This window comes from Gracilinanus agilis, chromosome 3 (assembly GCF_016433145.1).
Source record: "Gracilinanus agilis isolate LMUSP501 chromosome 3, AgileGrace, whole genome shotgun sequence".
Classification (NCBI taxonomy): domain Eukaryota; kingdom Metazoa; phylum Chordata; class Mammalia; order Didelphimorphia; family Didelphidae; genus Gracilinanus; species Gracilinanus agilis.
In genome coordinates, this window is record NC_058132.1 from 250,916,019 (window position 1) to 250,934,655 (window position 18,637).

Below are 18,637 nucleotides of genomic sequence, written 5' to 3' on the forward strand. Positions count from 1 at the left end.
AGAGAGAGAGAGAAAGAGAGAGAGAGAAAGAGAGAGAGAGAAAGAGAGAGAGAGAGAGAGAGAGAGAGAGAGAGAGAGAGAGAGAGAGAGAGAGAGAGAGAGACTTATAATGGGGGAGGGGAATGGATATTTTGTGATTAGGGGCCTCAGTGCAGTAATCTGGGGTCAACGTTGGTAGTAGCGCAGGTGGCAGAGACGTTGAGAGCTTTTACAAATGTTGTAAATGTAAAATGTAAAAATGTAAAAGTCTTAAATGGAAGTAGAAAGAAGACTTCATTTTCATTTCATTTCACCGGCATCATGTTTTGAGAAGGATTGTTTTCCACTGGGATGGGCTACTAGGCCATGAGTTTAACTTGGGCATTTGTGACTTCCTTGTTGCTGACCCCTTACTGGCCTCTTGGTATGGAGGTGGGCGTTTGCTACTGTGTTGCTGTCAGAAGGGGGGGGGGAATTAGCTACTTAATCTTAGTGATCCTTTTCTGTTACAGAAGCACTGTATGTTCAATTTGCAGTTTCCTCCAGATTTTCACACTACTAGCTTTCTGCCCTTCAGGTCACAGCCATCCCATGTGACAGCTGTAATCAGCAGCTGGTGTCTTTTTATTTTGTTTTGAAACTAAATTAAATACACTTATTAAAGAGATAAGGGCATTGATTGTCAGGATGTGAATTCTTATCTGTTTAGATTGTAATAAATTTCTCTAGTGAAGCATTAACCAGCTTTTTTTTTTTTTTTTTTTTTTTTTTTTGGCCTTACAGGTACAGACAACCAAGCGGGGTGATCCTCATGAGTTAAGAAACATATTCCTGCAGGTAATCCTGTTTATGTGTCTTAGTTTTAGTTGGAATTCACATGGAGCTATAGTTAGGCTTAACTTTCAAAAATGGCCTATTCTTTTTCAAAGCAGAGCTGAACAATACATCCCATGATTCTGCTTCTCAGGAATACTAGAGAAATTTCATTAAACATTTTCTTCCAAATGTCTTTTTTCAGAAATGTATATTCAGAGACATATGGGAAGGTTAGTAAAAAAAATTTCCAGTTTTCCTCAAAAATTACCACCTAAAGTAGTTCTAGAATTACTTGTGTTCATTTTTTAAAAAAGCATAATTAATAGACTAAAGAACCTAAAATTCTTTCTTCTTTGGAAGTCTGTATAGTTTTCTTGATCATAAGTAATCCTTGCTTTCAAATTATAAATAAAAGATGCAGCTTGTTACAAGATGATAACTTGTAACCTTTTTTATTTACTATTCATAGGTATTTGGCTGTGCTTTAAAAAACAATTTAATATAGTTAGTTTTGTATCAAAGTGTATGTTTGTAGACTACTTTCAAGGATATCACACAATATATAACAACTTGAAGTCAGCTCAGACTTCAGGATTAATGACCTTGGCTCTGACCTTTTTTTTTCACTGAGGGTGTGTGTGTGTGTGTGTGTGTTGTGTGTGTGTGTGTGTGTGTGTGTGTATGTATGCTTGTTTTGAATTACTTTCTTATGTTCAGAAGTTCTTTGAACAGGAGGGTGTTCTTTAGAAATAGAATTGAAAGTAAGATAAGTCAAGTTTGTATTTTTTATTGTGAAATCTCATTTTCATTTTCATTTTTGTATCTAAAGCACTTAGAACAGTACCTTCTGCTGGCACATAGTATGCAATTGATTAAAGCTTATTGAATGAATGTTGTAAGACTTTTCTCTAAATTGTTGTGATTTCTAGATGTTGTGATGGGAGTCAAAAACCCAGGTTCTAGTTTCAACTTTGACTAACTTTGTGATCTCAGGCAAGTTACTTAAACATTCACTCTCTCAGTTTGTCAGGACAATGAAGTGGTCCCTTTAAGGCCTATACATAAATGATGATTTGGAAATAGTTAATAGGTTCATATATATCCTGTAGTTAAAGGAAATATTTTTTAAAAATTGGAGACATGATTATACTTATGTGTAAGTGTATTGTACATTAATTTTAAAATATATTTATTAAAATTGAGATTTAATAGACAGATTAAGATTAAATAAACCAGACATATTTAGTGGAATTATGGAAACATCTGACAATAGATGTAATCTTCCAGCTATATGCTAATAATGAATGCAACAGAAGTGTTGCATTTAGACTTTATTTTCTGGCTTAAAATCTTAGTTCATAATAAATATTTTTAAAACTAATGAACATGTTCTGGGTATTGACAATTGGCCACATTACTATTTTTTTTTTTGCCTGATGATATATTTTATAGCCCTTCATATAGCTGAGAAATCAAATGAATTCTTTCTGATTAATGACTTTTTTTCCCCTCCATGTAACTTTTATTAACATTAAATTGAATATTTTAGATACAATATTTTGGCACCTTAACATCCTTTCAGGTTAAAATTTTATAGTAGACAAACTTCTGAAGACACTCTTCACTTCCTGCCTCATCAAAAAATAGTAAGACAGGTAGAATTAATTAATGAGATTCTTTTGAACACTTACTGTTTGCAGAACCAATACCTGAGGCATTCTTAGAAGCCAGGCTCTCTAACTACAAGGAAATTACAATATAGAAAATTTCAGAATGTTTACACAAATGAACTTGAGAAAAGTTGTAAAGTAACATCAATAAGTAAAAAATAAAAACACATGCTAAGTGTGTTCTTTTTCTATCCTTTTTGCATATAAGGATGAATCAGAGTGGGGTAGGGCAGGGCTGTAGTTTGAATAATATCAGAGTAACATAGATTTTGAGCTGGATAGAACATTCAAGGTCATCTAGTCCAACTCTTTTTATTTTACAGTAGAGGAAACTGAGGCTCAGAGAGGTTAAATAATTTCCTCACTTCACAGGGAGTAAGTTGCAGAGTTAAAAACCAACTTCCCAAACGCTAAATCTAGCACTTTCTCAGTGTAGGATGTGAGTTTGTAACCACATCTTGAAGGACAATAGTTGTGTGCAAGCCAAGAGAAAAAATGTTACCAAGGAAAAAGGCATAAAGTTGAATGTAAAGGACAACAAACAGATTGGTTTGGCTAGAGGACAATAGCCATGTTGTGGAATGCTGAGATGAGGCTGGGCATGTATGGGATGAAGGATTGTTGTCAAAATATAATGATCCTTGTTATAAAGCTATTATAACAACCTTGATGTAAAAAAATTAATATAAAGAAACAGTGTTCCACTGTATAATAACCTTGAACACTATCTAAGGACTTTGTATATGAAAAAGGAAAGATCAATTGTAGGTTCTTAAATATGAGATAAATAAAATTGAATTTATAGAAGACTTCATAATAATGACAGCTGTATATATGATAGATTAATGTGGGAATTGGAGAAGGAGAAGGATGACTACCTTCTAGACTTTCCATTACAATAATATAGGTAGCTGGTAACACAGTCTGGAAGAGGTCTATAATATGGAAAGGAAGATAAATCCAGAGGCATCGTGAAGTGTTCAGTTCAAAGTGTTCTAGGCATTCTTAGAGCACAGGCCTAGGAAGCAGGGGACTTGGGCCCCATTTATAACTTGTGACTGGCCGGTTTGCTGTGTGATCTTAGGCAAGTCATTTGAAGTCCGAGGAACAGTTTCCTTATCTGTAAAAGGAAAAGAATGGACTAGATAATTTAGAAATTACATATAATTATATTACATGTATGTTTTACATATATAAAGTTTCGAAAGTAGGGCTTTCAGAAAGATAAGAGGACAGAAGGAAGTTGTGAAGCAGATGTATTGTAGTGGAAAGAACATTGGCTTTAAAGTTAGATCTGGATTGAGTACCCAGTTGTTGATTATTCTCTTTTTGATCTCTGACAAATCACTTCACCTCTCTCTTCATTTATAAGATGTATTGCTTGCTTCCCAGGATAGTCATTGGAAGAGGTATCACAGAAATGTGAAGTGTTATTGTCATTATTAATTTCTTTTTAACATTTTGAGTTTTAGTTGTCAAGTGGGTCCCTCAAGGCATGGAAACCTGAAACTAAGGGGGTAAGGCTAGAAGTATAGGTTTGTGTAGGTGAGAATTGAACCATGAAGTTGAAGGAAAAGAGAAAAGAATCAGAAAAATAGAAGATCAGGAACTGAGCTATGGGTGATTGCTAGAGGTCAAGGGGTAAACCAGAAAAGAAAAACAGGCATGATGGCATGAAAGCCAAGAGTAGAATTTTCAGGAAGAGGGGAAGAATAAAAAATGTCAAGTATGTTGATTAGCCTATTTTATCCTGGCTTGACTTCAGGAGGATTTTTGGTATTTGGGTAGATTTAGAATCACATGATAGTCTTTATGCAGAATAAATGCTTAATTTTAAACAATTCTTATTTGGACTATATTAACTAATTCTGGATCATACCTGCATAAATTCTTATTTGGATAAGATGTCATGTTTTATTTGGGTAGATAATTATTAGTATTTTAAGGCTATTGGTGCACACTGTTGGTGGAATTGTGTAAAATCATTTTCCTAAGAGACAACTGAGGAAGAGTGGTAAACATGCTGTTGGAAAATCATGAGATTTGAGTTCCAGTCTTTTTTTGTCATTAAGTAGCAAACTGTGTGACCTTGGATAAGTCACCTGACCTCCCTGACCTTTGGTTTTCTCATCTGTGGGACTCAGTGTCAAAGGTCCCTTTCATTCATTGTTGTATAAAATAGTATTTCTATGTGAATTATTATGGAATAATACTAATTCATATTCGTGTAGTGTTTATCAGAAAAATCCTGTGAGGTAGTATTATTTTCTCCATTTCTTAGATTAGAAATAAAAATGAAGCTCTGAAAGGTAGATGATCTGTAGGACTTGTGAGCATGTCACTAATAGCACTCAGATTTCAACCTGGGTTTCCTAATGCAAAGTTCAGTGTGATTTCCACTATATCATTCTGCCTTGTATTTCATCAACTTTTAGCATCTGAAGGGACCAGATTCTCTCCCTTCACAAATATCATTAATGGTATCTGCCAGCATTTCTCCCTCCTGTCCCCAGTCTGTCTCTTCCACATCTTTGGCCCAATAGAGCAATAAATAAATTCATGTCTATACAGGTCACTTGTGCAATAATTCGAAGTTAATTGTTAAGTTAAAGTAAACTGTTGTAACCCTTAGGTCATTTCTTGATTTATTACTTCTTTCTTATCCATAACTCTCCCTGACTGGCTTTTGCTCTACTTATAATATATGGTAGCAAAAGGAAGAGGGACTCAGAAGTAGAGAAGAAGGAGGTCAGCTAAGATTAAAGAATTTTTAGGACCCTCTTAGATTACTTGTGGATTGTAGATTGCAGAACTATGCTGCCCTTATTCGCAGAAGATGAGAAACTATTTTTGGCCAAATAAAAATTTTAGAAATTATAATTTTCCATTTTATGTGATTGCACATGTAAAATTTATATGAGATTGTGTACCATCTCAGCAAGGGGTAGAGGGAGGGAGGGAGAGAATCTGAGACTCAAAATTCTTATTAAAACATTGGGAACTATTTGTACATGTAATTGGGAAAAAATAAATTTAAATAAAAATTTAAAAAGAAATTATATTTTTCATCACTTTCCAATTGAAAGGCTTCATGCTATCAGAAGAAATGAGAGGAAGCTAGATGGCTCAGTGGAGAGATCAAAGCCTAGAGATGGGAAGTCTTGGTTTTAAATCTGACCTCAGATAATTCCTAGCTGTGTGACCATTAGAAAGTCTCTTAATCCCAATTGCCTAGCCCTTACTGCTCGTCTGTCTTGGAACCAATACTCACTGTCAATTCTATGACAGAAGATAAAAGTTTAAAAAAAGAAAAAGAAATGAGAATTGTGTGGTAAGTGCCTATTATTCCAAGCCTACATATTTCTATATGCTATAACATAAAGAGAGTGAAAAATGATGAGGGCTAAATAAATAGCCAGAATATATTTTATTTTGATAGCTCAGTCCTTATCACCAGTGTAACAGATAAAGAAAATAATATCAATATAACACTAAATGGAGGTAAAGTGGGCATTTCTAGGGAACTGGAAATTAGGAAAAAATGCCTAATTTTTAAAGTTGGGGTCTTTCCTGCCCTTTGGTACTTGAGCTAATTATTGGGCATTTATATTAGTGATTCTTCATGATTCTTGATGAGTGCCTAATTTGAATCAGCAAGAGTACTTCTGTTTCATTGGGTTTTCCTCACTGGACTTACCCTTTCCCATTCTTGATCTGGTTCCAGGTTAGCATCCTTAAGAATCTTTTACCCACAGATTCTCTCTAAGACAAGGGAACTTTGTCCTCTCAGTTGGATTAGTCTGTTATTTCCCTTAGATAGCCAGACCACATTGAGATAATGTGAACCTAATAAATATATGTACATTCATATGACTGTGTAAGTTAACATGTCTTTTATATATATGGGTATACTATAATGCTTCATTGTAGAAGCAAGGTGGTGTTCTCCCAAAGTCTGGATTCTTGGAAAGTGTGCCAGCAGAGGATAAATTTTGGCTGATCTTAACAACCTAAAAAGATGTTAAGTATGAGTGTGGTAATGGATTGAGATCCATCTCCCTTTCCATTCTACTGAACTGCCTCCTTACCCTTTTATCTGTGTCAGAGTCTCTATCAGCATTGGTTGATCATTCAAGGATGTAGCTACTGCTATCTGAGATGGAGAACAATTTAATTTTAATATACTTCAAAGAACACCAACTTATGGGCCCTAAGGAAGACGCCTTGAGTTGGAGGAGTATTTAAAAAACTGAACTAAACTAAAAATGGGAGTATGTGTACCTTCCTTCTTCCCACCAAGAAAAGGCTTCAGAAATGTTGATTGCTATATAGGCTGATCTCTTTCTTACCAAAGTCTAAGTTTCACAGGTCCCTATGAACTGTACCTTGATTGTCAAGAGCCAGGAATTGGCCAGGCTTATAAAAATATATTCTTCTTGTATGTTCCCATGGTTACGTAGGCTGAGAAACTGAATGTTTATTTTGGGAACAATGCAGATTAATTATTCAGCTTAATCTGCCCTGGAAACTGTTTTATCCCTAGTTATTCTACTTTCCATAGTCATCATTTTCCTTCCAAGGATTTTAACCATTTTATGAGAAAAAAATTTCTGTATATCATATGCCAACAGCTAATTTAATTGATTAACAGTGAAATTAACAAGTTCTCTCCCACTTTTTCTCATATGTAGAAATTTGGCAGTAAACTTCCTCAAAGCAAATAATAAAAAAATATATTTCAAAGCAAAATTAATGAATGAATGAAGAAAGGGGCAATTTATTAAGAGCCTTCTATGTTCTAGGCACTCAGCTTGGTGTTGAGGATAGAAATACAAACTTAAAACAGTCCCTGTCCTTAAGGAAAATACATTCTATCAAGGGACACAAAAAGTAAACATATAAGTAAATACAAAATATATCCTGAATTTGATATTAGGTGATTTGAGGCGGGGGGTGCAGGGAGGGAGGAAATAGCAGCTAGAGCAGTGGTTCCCAGACTTTTTTGGCCTACCACCTCCTTTCCAGAAAAAATATTACTTAGCCCCCTGGAAATTAATTTTTAAAAAATTTGAATAGCAATTAATAGGAAAGATAAATGCACCTGTGGCCATCACCACTCCCCCCTGGATTGCTGCAGCACCACCAGGGGGCAGTAGCACCCACTTTGGGAATCACTGAGCTAGAGGGAATCTGGAAAGAGCCATATAGGAATTTGCCTTTAAGTAGAGTTTTGAAGATAGCAAAAGATTCTAAGAGGCCAGTGTAGGGAAGGAGCACATTTTTGGCATGGACAAAGCCTGCTCAAACACAGAGATGGAATGAATTTGCAGAACAGTCAGTAGGTTAGCTTGTTTAGAGATATAAGTTTCTCTGTGGAGTTTATTTGTACAGAACAAGGTTATGGTATGATAGTCTTAATTTTATGTGTATGCACATGTGCATATATATGTACGTGTTTATATATGATAAAAGTGAAACATGCAACAAATCTATAGAAATTCATGTATAAAACTACATTCCTATTAATATATGTGAGGATCTTTGCATAATTTTTAAAATTCTGCTATCAAATATGACTTTTTTGATCAGTGTGGTTGAATAGGTTTGGCATTTGCTCCTTCTCATTTGAATATTTTTTACAATGTAACTTGTGTTTTCATATTATAAAGAATAAACAAGAAAGTTGAACTAAGATGACTCATCTGTTACAGCTGCAGAAAAGTTTTATAGGCATGCTTTGCTCACTACCGTTGTGCAAAGAGCATGCCATGCATCTAAAGGGCATACATTCCTGCCTAAATTTGGCTTCTGTTAGAAATAGGGCCCAGGGAAGGGAGAAAGATCATCAGGAGGGAATAGCTTTGTGGGTTCAGTTCTTGACTCGGTACATGCTGTACGTATTTTTGGTGTCTGGTCATGTATATTTTGCTTCATCTGAAATGCACAGCAGTTATATTTTGTTACCACACCCTGTGACATTGTCATCATTTCATTGTTGAAATTGGAATGATATTAAGAAGCAGATGTTATGTAAGATCTCAGGTGAAATAAAGTCATACAACAGTTTGTGCTCATGTTACAGTTGCAGACTGGAAAAGCAAGGGAGTTTACTCTACCTAGGCCAGTCAGGACTGATCTTCCTGGTGAGCAGAGTGAAAGTAGACACCAAACCCAAGAAGACTTTTTTTTGAAGACAAAGAAAAGTATTGGAACAGCTTTTCCCACTTGTTTAGGTGAAAGCAAGTAAGCCCAATGAGAAGAGAGAGAGAGAGAGACAGAGACAGAGATAGAGACAGATACAATAGAGAGTTGTTGGGTGTCTTGCCTGTTTATGTACTTTAACCCTAATATTGGTTTAGCACCGTGGAGCTTCCAAATTGTCTTTATGTACATTATTTCATTTGCTCCTGACAACTCTGTTGGGTAAGCAGAGAATGTTGTGGTGTCCCCAGTTTCAGATGAGGAAATAGGACAGAAAAATTAAGTACCTTTTTCAGTCTTACAGCTAATTAGGAGTAGTTTGTTTTTTTTAAACACTTACTTGCTGTCTTAGTAATATATCTCTAAAGACAGAAGGACAAGGGCTTGGCAAATGGCATTAAATGACTTGCTCAGTATCATATAGCTAAGAAATATGAGGTGAGATTTGACCCCAGGACTTCTTGACTCCAGGCCTGGTGCTCTATTCATTGTGCCACCCATCTTAGTTTTCTGACTTATTGTCCATTGATCCATACATTGGACAATGCTTCCTTCTAATGAATGGGAGAAATCTTGTTTTCACAATATATATTCTATGTTTCCAATGAGCAGGTCTTTCTTTCAGAAATGTTAATAAATATTAATCTTTAGGAGAATTTTTCAGGCTTTTGCCAGAAGTATTGTTTTTGTATGTCAGAAGTATTTATTGTATGCATTTTTTAATTTAAAAAATTTTAATTAAAAAATTTTTTTTAAATTTAAGAATTTTCTCATCGTTACATGCTTCATATTCTTTCCTTCCCCTTTTCCCCTTCCCACTCCCAACACCAACAAGCAATTCCACTGGATTATACATGTATTATAACTAAATACTGTAAGGATAGGATTTATGCAAGGGGGATGAGACAAAGAAGCCAGAGAAGGCAGTTGTTGACAGTTGCTGATAGTTGAGACCAGAGAGAATTCTGGGAAAGGGACTCTGAAGAAGGAAGGAGAGGAGAGGTCTTTGGGCAGAGGACTGTGAGAGGGAGGAGGTGGACATCCCAGCTTGGATCTAGTCCTGAACACTTCCTGAGGATCTTTCTTTGGAAATTGAAACCCTGACTCCCTGATCAAAGCCATTCCATCGCATCTCACCCATCAAGACTCAACCATCGAGTCAGCTAAGTTTTTGGACTACATTTTGGGAATTATCTCTTAGTCTCCTTTTCCCATTACCCAACCTTGCTGAGAGACCCCCTTTCAGTCAAAACTTACAGTTATAGAAAAGGATAGAAACAGAAAACTAGAAATAGAAACAGAAGGAGAAAGAGTGGGGGAAGAAGCTTAGGAGTAGAAACCCCAAAGGTTCCCTCCTAAGTGACAGACCCCATAGGAATAGAGAAGAGGGCACCCCAAAATCCCTCTGGCACGACCATCCATAGATCCTCTCTAACTCCCCTTCTATCATAACATCCCTAACTGGCTCTTTATTCTTACAATACCTATTTCTATATTATTCATTTTTGTAATAATCTTTCAAAAACCAAAACCCCACATCTAATACCAATATAAACAAGTGAAAAATAAAATGTTTTCCTTCTGTATTTCTATTCCCACAGTTCTTTCTCTCCACGTGGGAGCTCTCATAAGTCCCTTGGAATTGTCCTGGATAATCACATTGTTATCAGTAGCAAAGTTGATTACATGTGATCATCCCACAATGTTTCAGTTTCTGTGTACAATGTCCTCCTGGTTCTGCTCATTTCATTGTGCATCAGTTTGTGGAGGTTTTCCAGCTTGTATGGAAATCAAGCAATTTATCGTTCCTTATTTGTATGCATATTTTTAAAGAAAGTTCTTTGGCTAGAAAAAAATGATGAAATGAATCAGTCATAGTATACGCCCAGATTTGAATTCTACTCTTTAGGCATTTACAATTACTTTTTCATTTTAAAAAGTTTCCCCATAAATCTGAGAGAGCATAACTGTGCCTGTAGTTTGTTTACACCACCTGGACAAAGGTACTATGAATTATATTTTGAATCCTAATTATTCATATTATTTGGACTTAATTTTCATTTCATTTCTTATACAAATGTGATTTAAGTATAGATGGATTCAGTTAGGTTCAATCTTTAAGCTTAGCTTGTGATAATTGTTTTGTAAATCCCACAGTCACTTAAGACTAGATTGGTGACTGATAAAATTAGACAATTTGCCATATCAGCTTACTTGGATAATCAATGTCTTGAGGTTTTGGAGTGTTGCCAATGATCATGACCTCATTGAAAAAGGAAGTAACTTGATCTAATAACCACATATTTGCATGTGCTACTCACCTTTTTATTTTTACAAGAAATTGCTTTGATTTAATGTACTAATATCTGTTTTAAGGAAGTCAGTCTAATTTTCAAGCTTTAGAATATTAGATTTTTCTGTTACCTCTACAACCATATTTTATTTTTTAAAGTTTTAAAATGTTCATCAGAGAAAATAATTGCTTGGAAAATAATTGAGTTGCATTTGAAAAGTGTGACCAAGAAATAGGTTCTCTACTATTTTTATACCAGTGCTGCCTTTACACTGGAGTTGTCTTTCACATGTCCTTGACTTGGTGCCCATTTAGGATTCCTAGCTGTTAAGGAGGCATCTTTGAAATAGCAAGTGATTAACTTTGAAATTAAAGTACACTTAAGTTTGTTTAATTGTCTCTATAAGTCATTTGAGTTCATTATCACTGCACTTTTTAGAAGTTGTTTGGAATAGAACTGAATATTAGTACTATGCTATCACTTGCATAATCATCAAAACTCTTTGTTTGCGTGAAAGAAACAGGATTCCCCAAACTCCATTTTCACCCCTTTGTATTCCATTCCATTTGAAGCATTTAAATCATTTTGATTCACCTAAGTCAGTCAATGAAAGTTCCATGTGTTTACCTAAAGTTAGACCATGTTCTGTAAAAAGTTGTGTTGACATTAAAAAATATATTGGAAATAGAGTCACATTGGAGGCATTGAGAGTATTTAAGTTTGATAGCTTATTCTCCTAATATTTGATTACTTACATTACAGTAGAAGGTAAGCTCCCTGATGGCAAGAACTGTTTTGTTTTTTTTTTTGTCTTTGTATTCCCAGTACCAGGAACATGATAGCTTAACAAATGTTTGTGGAATTAAAATGAATTTAATGATTAAAAATCATCAGTGTTTTTCTTCAGTGTTTCAATTATTTTCTTTTCTTTTTTCCTAACCTAATGTTTCTCCAAAGTTACCAATGATTTCTTCTTCTTTTTAAACTTTTACCTTCTGTCTCAGAATTTATACTAAGTATTAATTCTAAGGCAGAAAAGCAGTAAGGACTAGGCAATTACTCAGGGTCATATTAATAGGAAGTGTCTGAGGGCAGATTTGAATCCAGGACCTTCCATCTCCAGGACTTGCTTTCTTCATTGAGTCACTAGCTGCCCCTACCAATGATTTCTGAATTGTCAAAATCTAATGGCTTTTTCTCAACTGTCATTCTCTCCTAAGGATGTTGCTCTCTTTTAATTTTATGCCTATCTGATCATTCCTTAGTCTCCTTTGCTATATTTTCATCCAGGTCAGATCTACTAACTGGATATTTGCCAGGGCCTTGTTTTGAGTCCCCTTCCCACCCTTTCCCCCTCTATACTATCTGGCTTGATGCTTTCATCAGTTCTCATGGATTCAATTTTTATGCAGATGATTCCCAGCTCTGTGTATCTATCTCTCATCCCTTTCCAGACCTCCAGTTTTCTATCACCAACTACATCTTGGACATCTCTCTAACTGAACTTATCTAAAATTGAATTCATTATCTTTTTCCCTGAATCTATGCCTCTTCTCAGCTTTCCTATTAGTGTTGTGAGTACCATTTTGGTAATCTTAACTTCATCCTCAATTCCTTTTGCACTCAGCCAACATATTCAGTCTGTGACCCAACTGTGTCATTTCTACCTTCACAATTTCTTTCATAATTCTTCTGTCTAATCATACAGCTACACTGTGGTGTAGAACATTATCAACTCTTGCCTGGATTATTGCAAGAGCCTTCTTTTTGTCTTCACATCCATTGCCCCTAAACTCCTCCTTTCCTCAGAATGGAGGGCAGACATTGGAGAGCTCTTTCCAGATCTTCCATTTAGGGAGGGCCCCCAGGTCAGCCATCTCATAATTTCCCACCTGACTGCACTCCTCTGGACTTCATTGAGCTCTAGTGTTAGATACCCTTCTATATTCCTTCCTCCCGTCTGTCCCCCATCTTTTTATGTATTGTCTTCCTCCATTAGGTTGTGAGCTCCTTGAGGGCAGGGATTGTGTTTCACCTTTCTTGATCTCTAGAACACTTCATTCCATGGCTGCCACAAGATAGTCTCTAAATAAAGGTTTATTTTTTTTTTTAAAAAAACCTTTATCTTCCATCTTAGAATCAATGCTTAGTATTGGTAGTAGGCTAACAGCTGTGAGCCTCAGTTTTCCTTATATGTAAAATAAGGTTGAGGATGAATCTTGTCCTACTTGCCTCATAAGGCTTATTTTGGTATTAAAAATATGTAATGTATGTAAATGTTAGTTGCAAGTATTGTTTAAAGACCATGCTAATGTCCAAGAACATGCATGGATTTTTCAGCTCTGTACTTACTAGACTTAGACAGCCATTCTTCAGACAAAACGCCCACTGAATTTGCCAAGTAATTGCCTTTAATTTAATGAGTTAATTAGTTAACTGCCTCCTGTAGAAGTCAAGCACTATACTCCTTGTGAATGAGAAGACTTTTTCACCCCTCTGAGCTATACCTAGGACTGCCTACACTTTATCTTTCTGTTAAAATCAAATTAAAATAGATTGGGAGGGTAAGGGAAAAACTCTTAAGGGAAAAAGAAAAAAAAACCTCAAGGAAAGTGATTCTCTTTAGCATCATTTGTAACTCCTGGCATTAGTAGGACCTAGCTTCAATGAGTAGCAACAAAGAAAGCAATTGTTTTCTTCATCATTAGCTGTGGCCTTGGAAGCTTGTGGGAATGCAGCCTCACATCTTGGCACCCTGCAGGTCACTGCTTCCCTGACTCCAGAAAACTACAAAGTGCTGTTCCAACAACAAGTGCAATATGTGTCCACCCTGTGTGTGTATTGGTCACAATGTTAGCAATCAAAGTCAGAAATAAGAAGACAGATACCCTCTGGTGAATCAGATTGGTTCTTAGTCTATGAATAGTAAACCAGTAGAGTTTTGACAACAGCTAAAAGTAGAAAAAAACATAGCCAGCAGGAATAAAGGTAACCACAGAGTCACATTCTTTCATCACCCTCATTTTGAGTGCTTTCTATGGTATTAAATTTAGCAAATATTAAGAGCCTATATACAAGACTACAGGACAACAAAGAAAAAATTCCTTGATTTCTGCTTTTAAGGAGCATACATAATCTATATAGATAGACAAAAAATAGTACAAAACAGAATGTGTAAGAGAGAGTTCCAGAAAATGTCCTCTCAGTAAGTTTGAAGTTAGAGAATATTTTCAGCTGGGAAAATCAAGGAAGGTTTCATGGAGGAGATGGCACTCAAGCTGCCTTAGAGAAAGAGAAATTCAGTAGGCATTTAGAAGAGTGAGTGCTTTCTAGCCTTGAATTTCAGTAAGACAAAATAAGGGAATAATGTATTCAGTTTGACCAGAATGTAAGAATACATGATGATGAGTAATAAGTTTGGAGAGGTAGTTTAGAGGCCAAATTGTGGAGGGCTTTAAATGCTCATATTACAATGTTTCCTTTGGTTCTCGCTGACCAAAATGCTAAATATGTTATTTTGTCCTATGGACAACAGGGAGTCAATAAAGGTTTTTGAGCCTGGAAGTGACACAACTGTGCCTGTGAATTAGGAAGGTCATTTCAATAGTTATGTGAGTGTTGGACTGGAAAGCAAGAAAGCTTGGGAGACCAGTTAGGAGACTATTAAAAAGTTCAAGAGACAGGTAACCATATTTGAACTAGGATAGTAGATGTGTGAATAGAAATTTTAATGTTAGGTTTGACATCATACTTACCTTAAGTGATATTCAATTTAAGTGCTTATCTTCTAGAAAAACTATTCTGAGGGGTTGGCTATTTGAGGTTATCAAGTTCAAAGCTTGTCTCTGCTACTTTTTAGATATATGACCAGGAGCAAGTCTCTTACTTTTCTAAGCATCATTTTTCTCATCTATAAAACAGAAATAATAATAGTTGTACCTGCTTCATAGGATTGTTGTGAGGCATCCATGAGACCATGTACATAAAGTGTTTTGCCACTTTAAAAGTGGACAAAAATATCTGTTGATATAATAATCAAAGGACGTTGTTTATGGAGGCTATGAGAAGTAGGAACCATTTTAAGTGGGGATCTTAGGTGATATCTTAGATTCTAATCAACATTTGTTAAGTGCTTATTATGTATGCCACAAAGTAGTCTATTATACCTGAGGGAAAATGGGAAATGTAAAACCAAGATAAAATTCCTGCTTCAAGTCTTTAAGAAAATAACTCTTAAGCTTCCAAAACTGAATTTAAACCTTTTCCAGTTTGACAGTTGGAAACTACTGAGAATTTTTTTGAGTAGGATAATGATATATTTGGAAGTACTCATTAAGATTGATTTACAAAGATTGGTTCAGGATTGGTAGTAATAGTTTACATAAGAGGAAATGGAGCCAACAAAATGTAGACTTAAGAGGAGTGTACTGGTAAATGTTTAATAAACAGCTCTGAAAAATTTAATCTATATTATTAACATTTTTTCCCATCACTTTCTTAGGTCTAGATAATCAACAAAATAAAAAAATTAAGCTCCGATATGTAATGTATGCTTATTTCTAGGGTATGAATGCTGACACTGTAAATTAAGCATACAGACCCAGTTTTAACTGACGATAGCACACCCCTGACTACACTGTGAAGGGGAATAAAGAAGATGGTACGGTTGCTTTATGTGGTAGCTATGAGGGAATGATTTTATTTGAGTTTCAGGATACAAGCATGTTTAAGCATATTTGTAAGTAGAACTGAAGTGGCCAGTGGAGAAGGAGAGTGGAAGTGCTGGAGAGAAGTAGAATGATTGATTAAACTGTTCTGGAAACTAGAAGGAATGTGATCAAGTTCTTTGGATATATTCATCTTGGCAAAGATGATTTCTTTCTTTAAGGCAGTTGGGAAAGAAGAAAGAGTATGTAAATATAGAACAATTTTGAGATAATGAGTAGGGTAGTTGAGAGTTAAGCTACTTCTGAAGGCTTTGTTTAGGTTGAACTATGAAAATAATGACATCCTTGAATATTTGCTATGCTGTGGGATTATAAAGATTGAAATTGTCTGGTTGAATGAGTATACTCTGCAGAATTATAAGTAATATATTAATTCTTACCTTGAAAGAGGGATTAAAATTTTAATGAGAAAGAAAAGTAAACTTTCCTTTAAAGGTGCACAGAGAATATTTTTTGGTATTAGCTTCTTTCTATGGCATTTTCAAGTAGATAATGTGACAAGTCATCTAAGAAACAAGAAATTACAGAAGTTAGGGCTCATGTGATCAACATTTAGGTACTGTATGCTTATTTTATTTGTTGACATTGCTGGATTTAGCAAAAGGATTTCAAGAACATGTTTGTCTGCTTAAGATCGATTTGAGTGATATCTATAGATATTCATTTAATAAGAGATATTTCCCACAGAGTAGACGTTGGTCGGTCACATTGGTCATCCTTATTAATACCATCCTTGATATCATTTTCTTTCTTTTCTTTCTTTTTTTTTTTTTTAAACCCTTACCTTCCATTTTAGAATCAATACTGTGTATTGGTTCTCAGGCAGAAGAGCATTAAGGGTGGGGTTAAGTGACTTGCCCAGAGTCACACAGCTAGGGAGTGTCTTAGGCCAGATTTGGATCTAGGATCTCCCATCTTTAGGCCTGGCTCTCAATCCACTGAGCCACCTAGCCTCCCCCCCTCCCCCCCTTGATATAATTTTTCAAGGAGTTAGCATCTCCTCCAATTTTTTGTTAAATGCTGGAAATCAGAACCATTAAGAAAAAATGGAGTTCCCTAAGCAAGATTTTCTATTATGGCTTGCTTCTTGACCTCTTTTATGGGTAAGAAAGTCTCTAGAACTTTGAAGATTTTTTTTACTTCTCACTTTTGGGCTCACTATCATCTTAATTGCCCTTGCAATTCCTTATACTCTGAAATCTTTTGTCTGGTTAACATTTTTAAATCAATCAGTGGAATATTCCCTCTTCATTTCCTTTCATACAAAAAGAAAATATTGTTAATGTTCCTTCATTTTTTGCTGAATTTTAACTTATCATTTCATGGGTTGCTTGGTAGTTACAAAATAGCATTTAAGTTATTTCCATCCTTATAATGTTGGGTTTTTTTCCTTCTGCAGTATGCCAGTACTGAAGTTGATGGAGAACATTACATGACCCCAGAGGACTTTGTCCAGCGTTATCTTGGATTATATACTGATCCACGTTATAATCCATGGACTGTGCAGCTCTTGGCAGGAGTAGCTGATCAAACCAAGGATGGGTGAGAAATTGAAACCATTTTCTGGGAAAAAAATGCTATTTTGAGCAATCTTTAAAGAGACAGAAACTAATGTCCACCTAGAACTTTTAAATAAATAAAGTATAACAAAATATTTATTAAAATGTCTTTGTTTACTTCTGGTAAGAATTCTAGCATGAGAATTATAAATTTTTTTTACATATTGATTTTTTTAGGATTATAAATAAAATTAAATATATGTATATGCAATGATAGAGGTTGTAGCATAGAGGGACATTGAATTTTGTTTACTTATGTGTACACGAGGATGAGTCTAAAGTAAGTAAAACATCTTTGGTTGAATCATATGTATATCTTTCATGATTACAAGAGAGAATATCAATTGTTAAAAATGAAGGCTGTGAACAGACATTTGGTCTATAGAAATATACAGACGTTAAAGTGGAAATGTGTGGCTATTTTTATATAAAATAAGGATGCTCTAGTGGAAATATGCAATATGTGATTAGTAGGCACTTTTATATTGAGTATATATTATATATATTTATATATTATATAGTTTCACGAATGATTATATCAGTTGGTAGAGTATATGAACCATTTAGTTAAAAAAAATCTACCAGTCCAATTATAGGCCTTTGAGAGCTAATTAAATTTAATATAGATTTCTACCTTTAAAAAATGCTTTTAAAGAGCTTATCATCTTGGTGGCTTCCGGAGCATTTACTGTTAATCGTTAATTTTTTAAAACTGTTTTCCAAGTTTAGCCTACACAGTATCTATATCTTTTCACATACTTCCTTTTGACTTCTTCTGTTCCAATGAGGCTTTACTATCTTGCTTTTCAAAGCTTCTTAGGCTCAGTTCTGGAAGAAAAACCTTTGATATAGTCAAGTAGAGCCAAAAGTTAAGTTATTAGAGTAGAGCAGGTCAAGAATATTATCAGAGGAGTGGGTATTGACTGAAGAAGAGGTGGTAAGAGTCTGTTAAAAATAGGGAATGCCCACCTTTTTAAAAGATAGATTTTTATTCATTTCAAATTGGAAGCCTTTTAACTCTCTTGTTTCTTTTGGTTGCAGATCTGACCCATAGGAATACTTCAATGTTACAAATTGTAACATGGTTTAGGAAGATATAAATTACTTCTAAACCCAAATAGAAGGAATTTTCTTTTATCATTAATATGAGAGGATCTTTTTTAGTCATCTAAAGAGTATTTTTTTAATGGAGGCTTCTTTTTTTGGTTTGCTATAACTTGAGTGTTACTTATGATCATTCAGACAACAAATTAGAGCAAAATATGACTTTCAGAATTTATTTACACATTATATTACATAATCTACTGTGTTTCAGTATTCATGGTTAATGAAGAAATAATGAGTATTTGATTTCCATTTTTTAAATTAACATTTAGCTCAATGCATTTTGT

The 18,637-nt window shown here is 34.9% G+C and overlaps 1 protein-coding gene across 2 annotated transcripts in view; it reads left to right on the top strand.

Annotated features, from left to right (window-relative positions):
* Window positions 1–18,637, top strand: part of SLC25A12 (solute carrier family 25 member 12) — a 114,184-nt gene that overhangs the window by 754 nt on the left and 94,793 nt on the right. The window contains exons 1-3 of one of the 2 annotated variants that reach the window (XM_044669793.1): window positions 84–411; window positions 763–816; window positions 17,087–17,229. In XM_044669793.1, the coding sequence (XP_044525728.1) occupies window positions 346–411; window positions 763–816; window positions 17,087–17,229 (263 nt within the window). In that variant the 5' untranslated portion in view covers window positions 84–345. Of the gene's footprint in view, window positions 1–83; window positions 412–762; window positions 817–17,086; window positions 17,230–18,637 lie in introns of those variants that run through there. The other variant, XM_044669794.1, reaches the window with a different exon arrangement.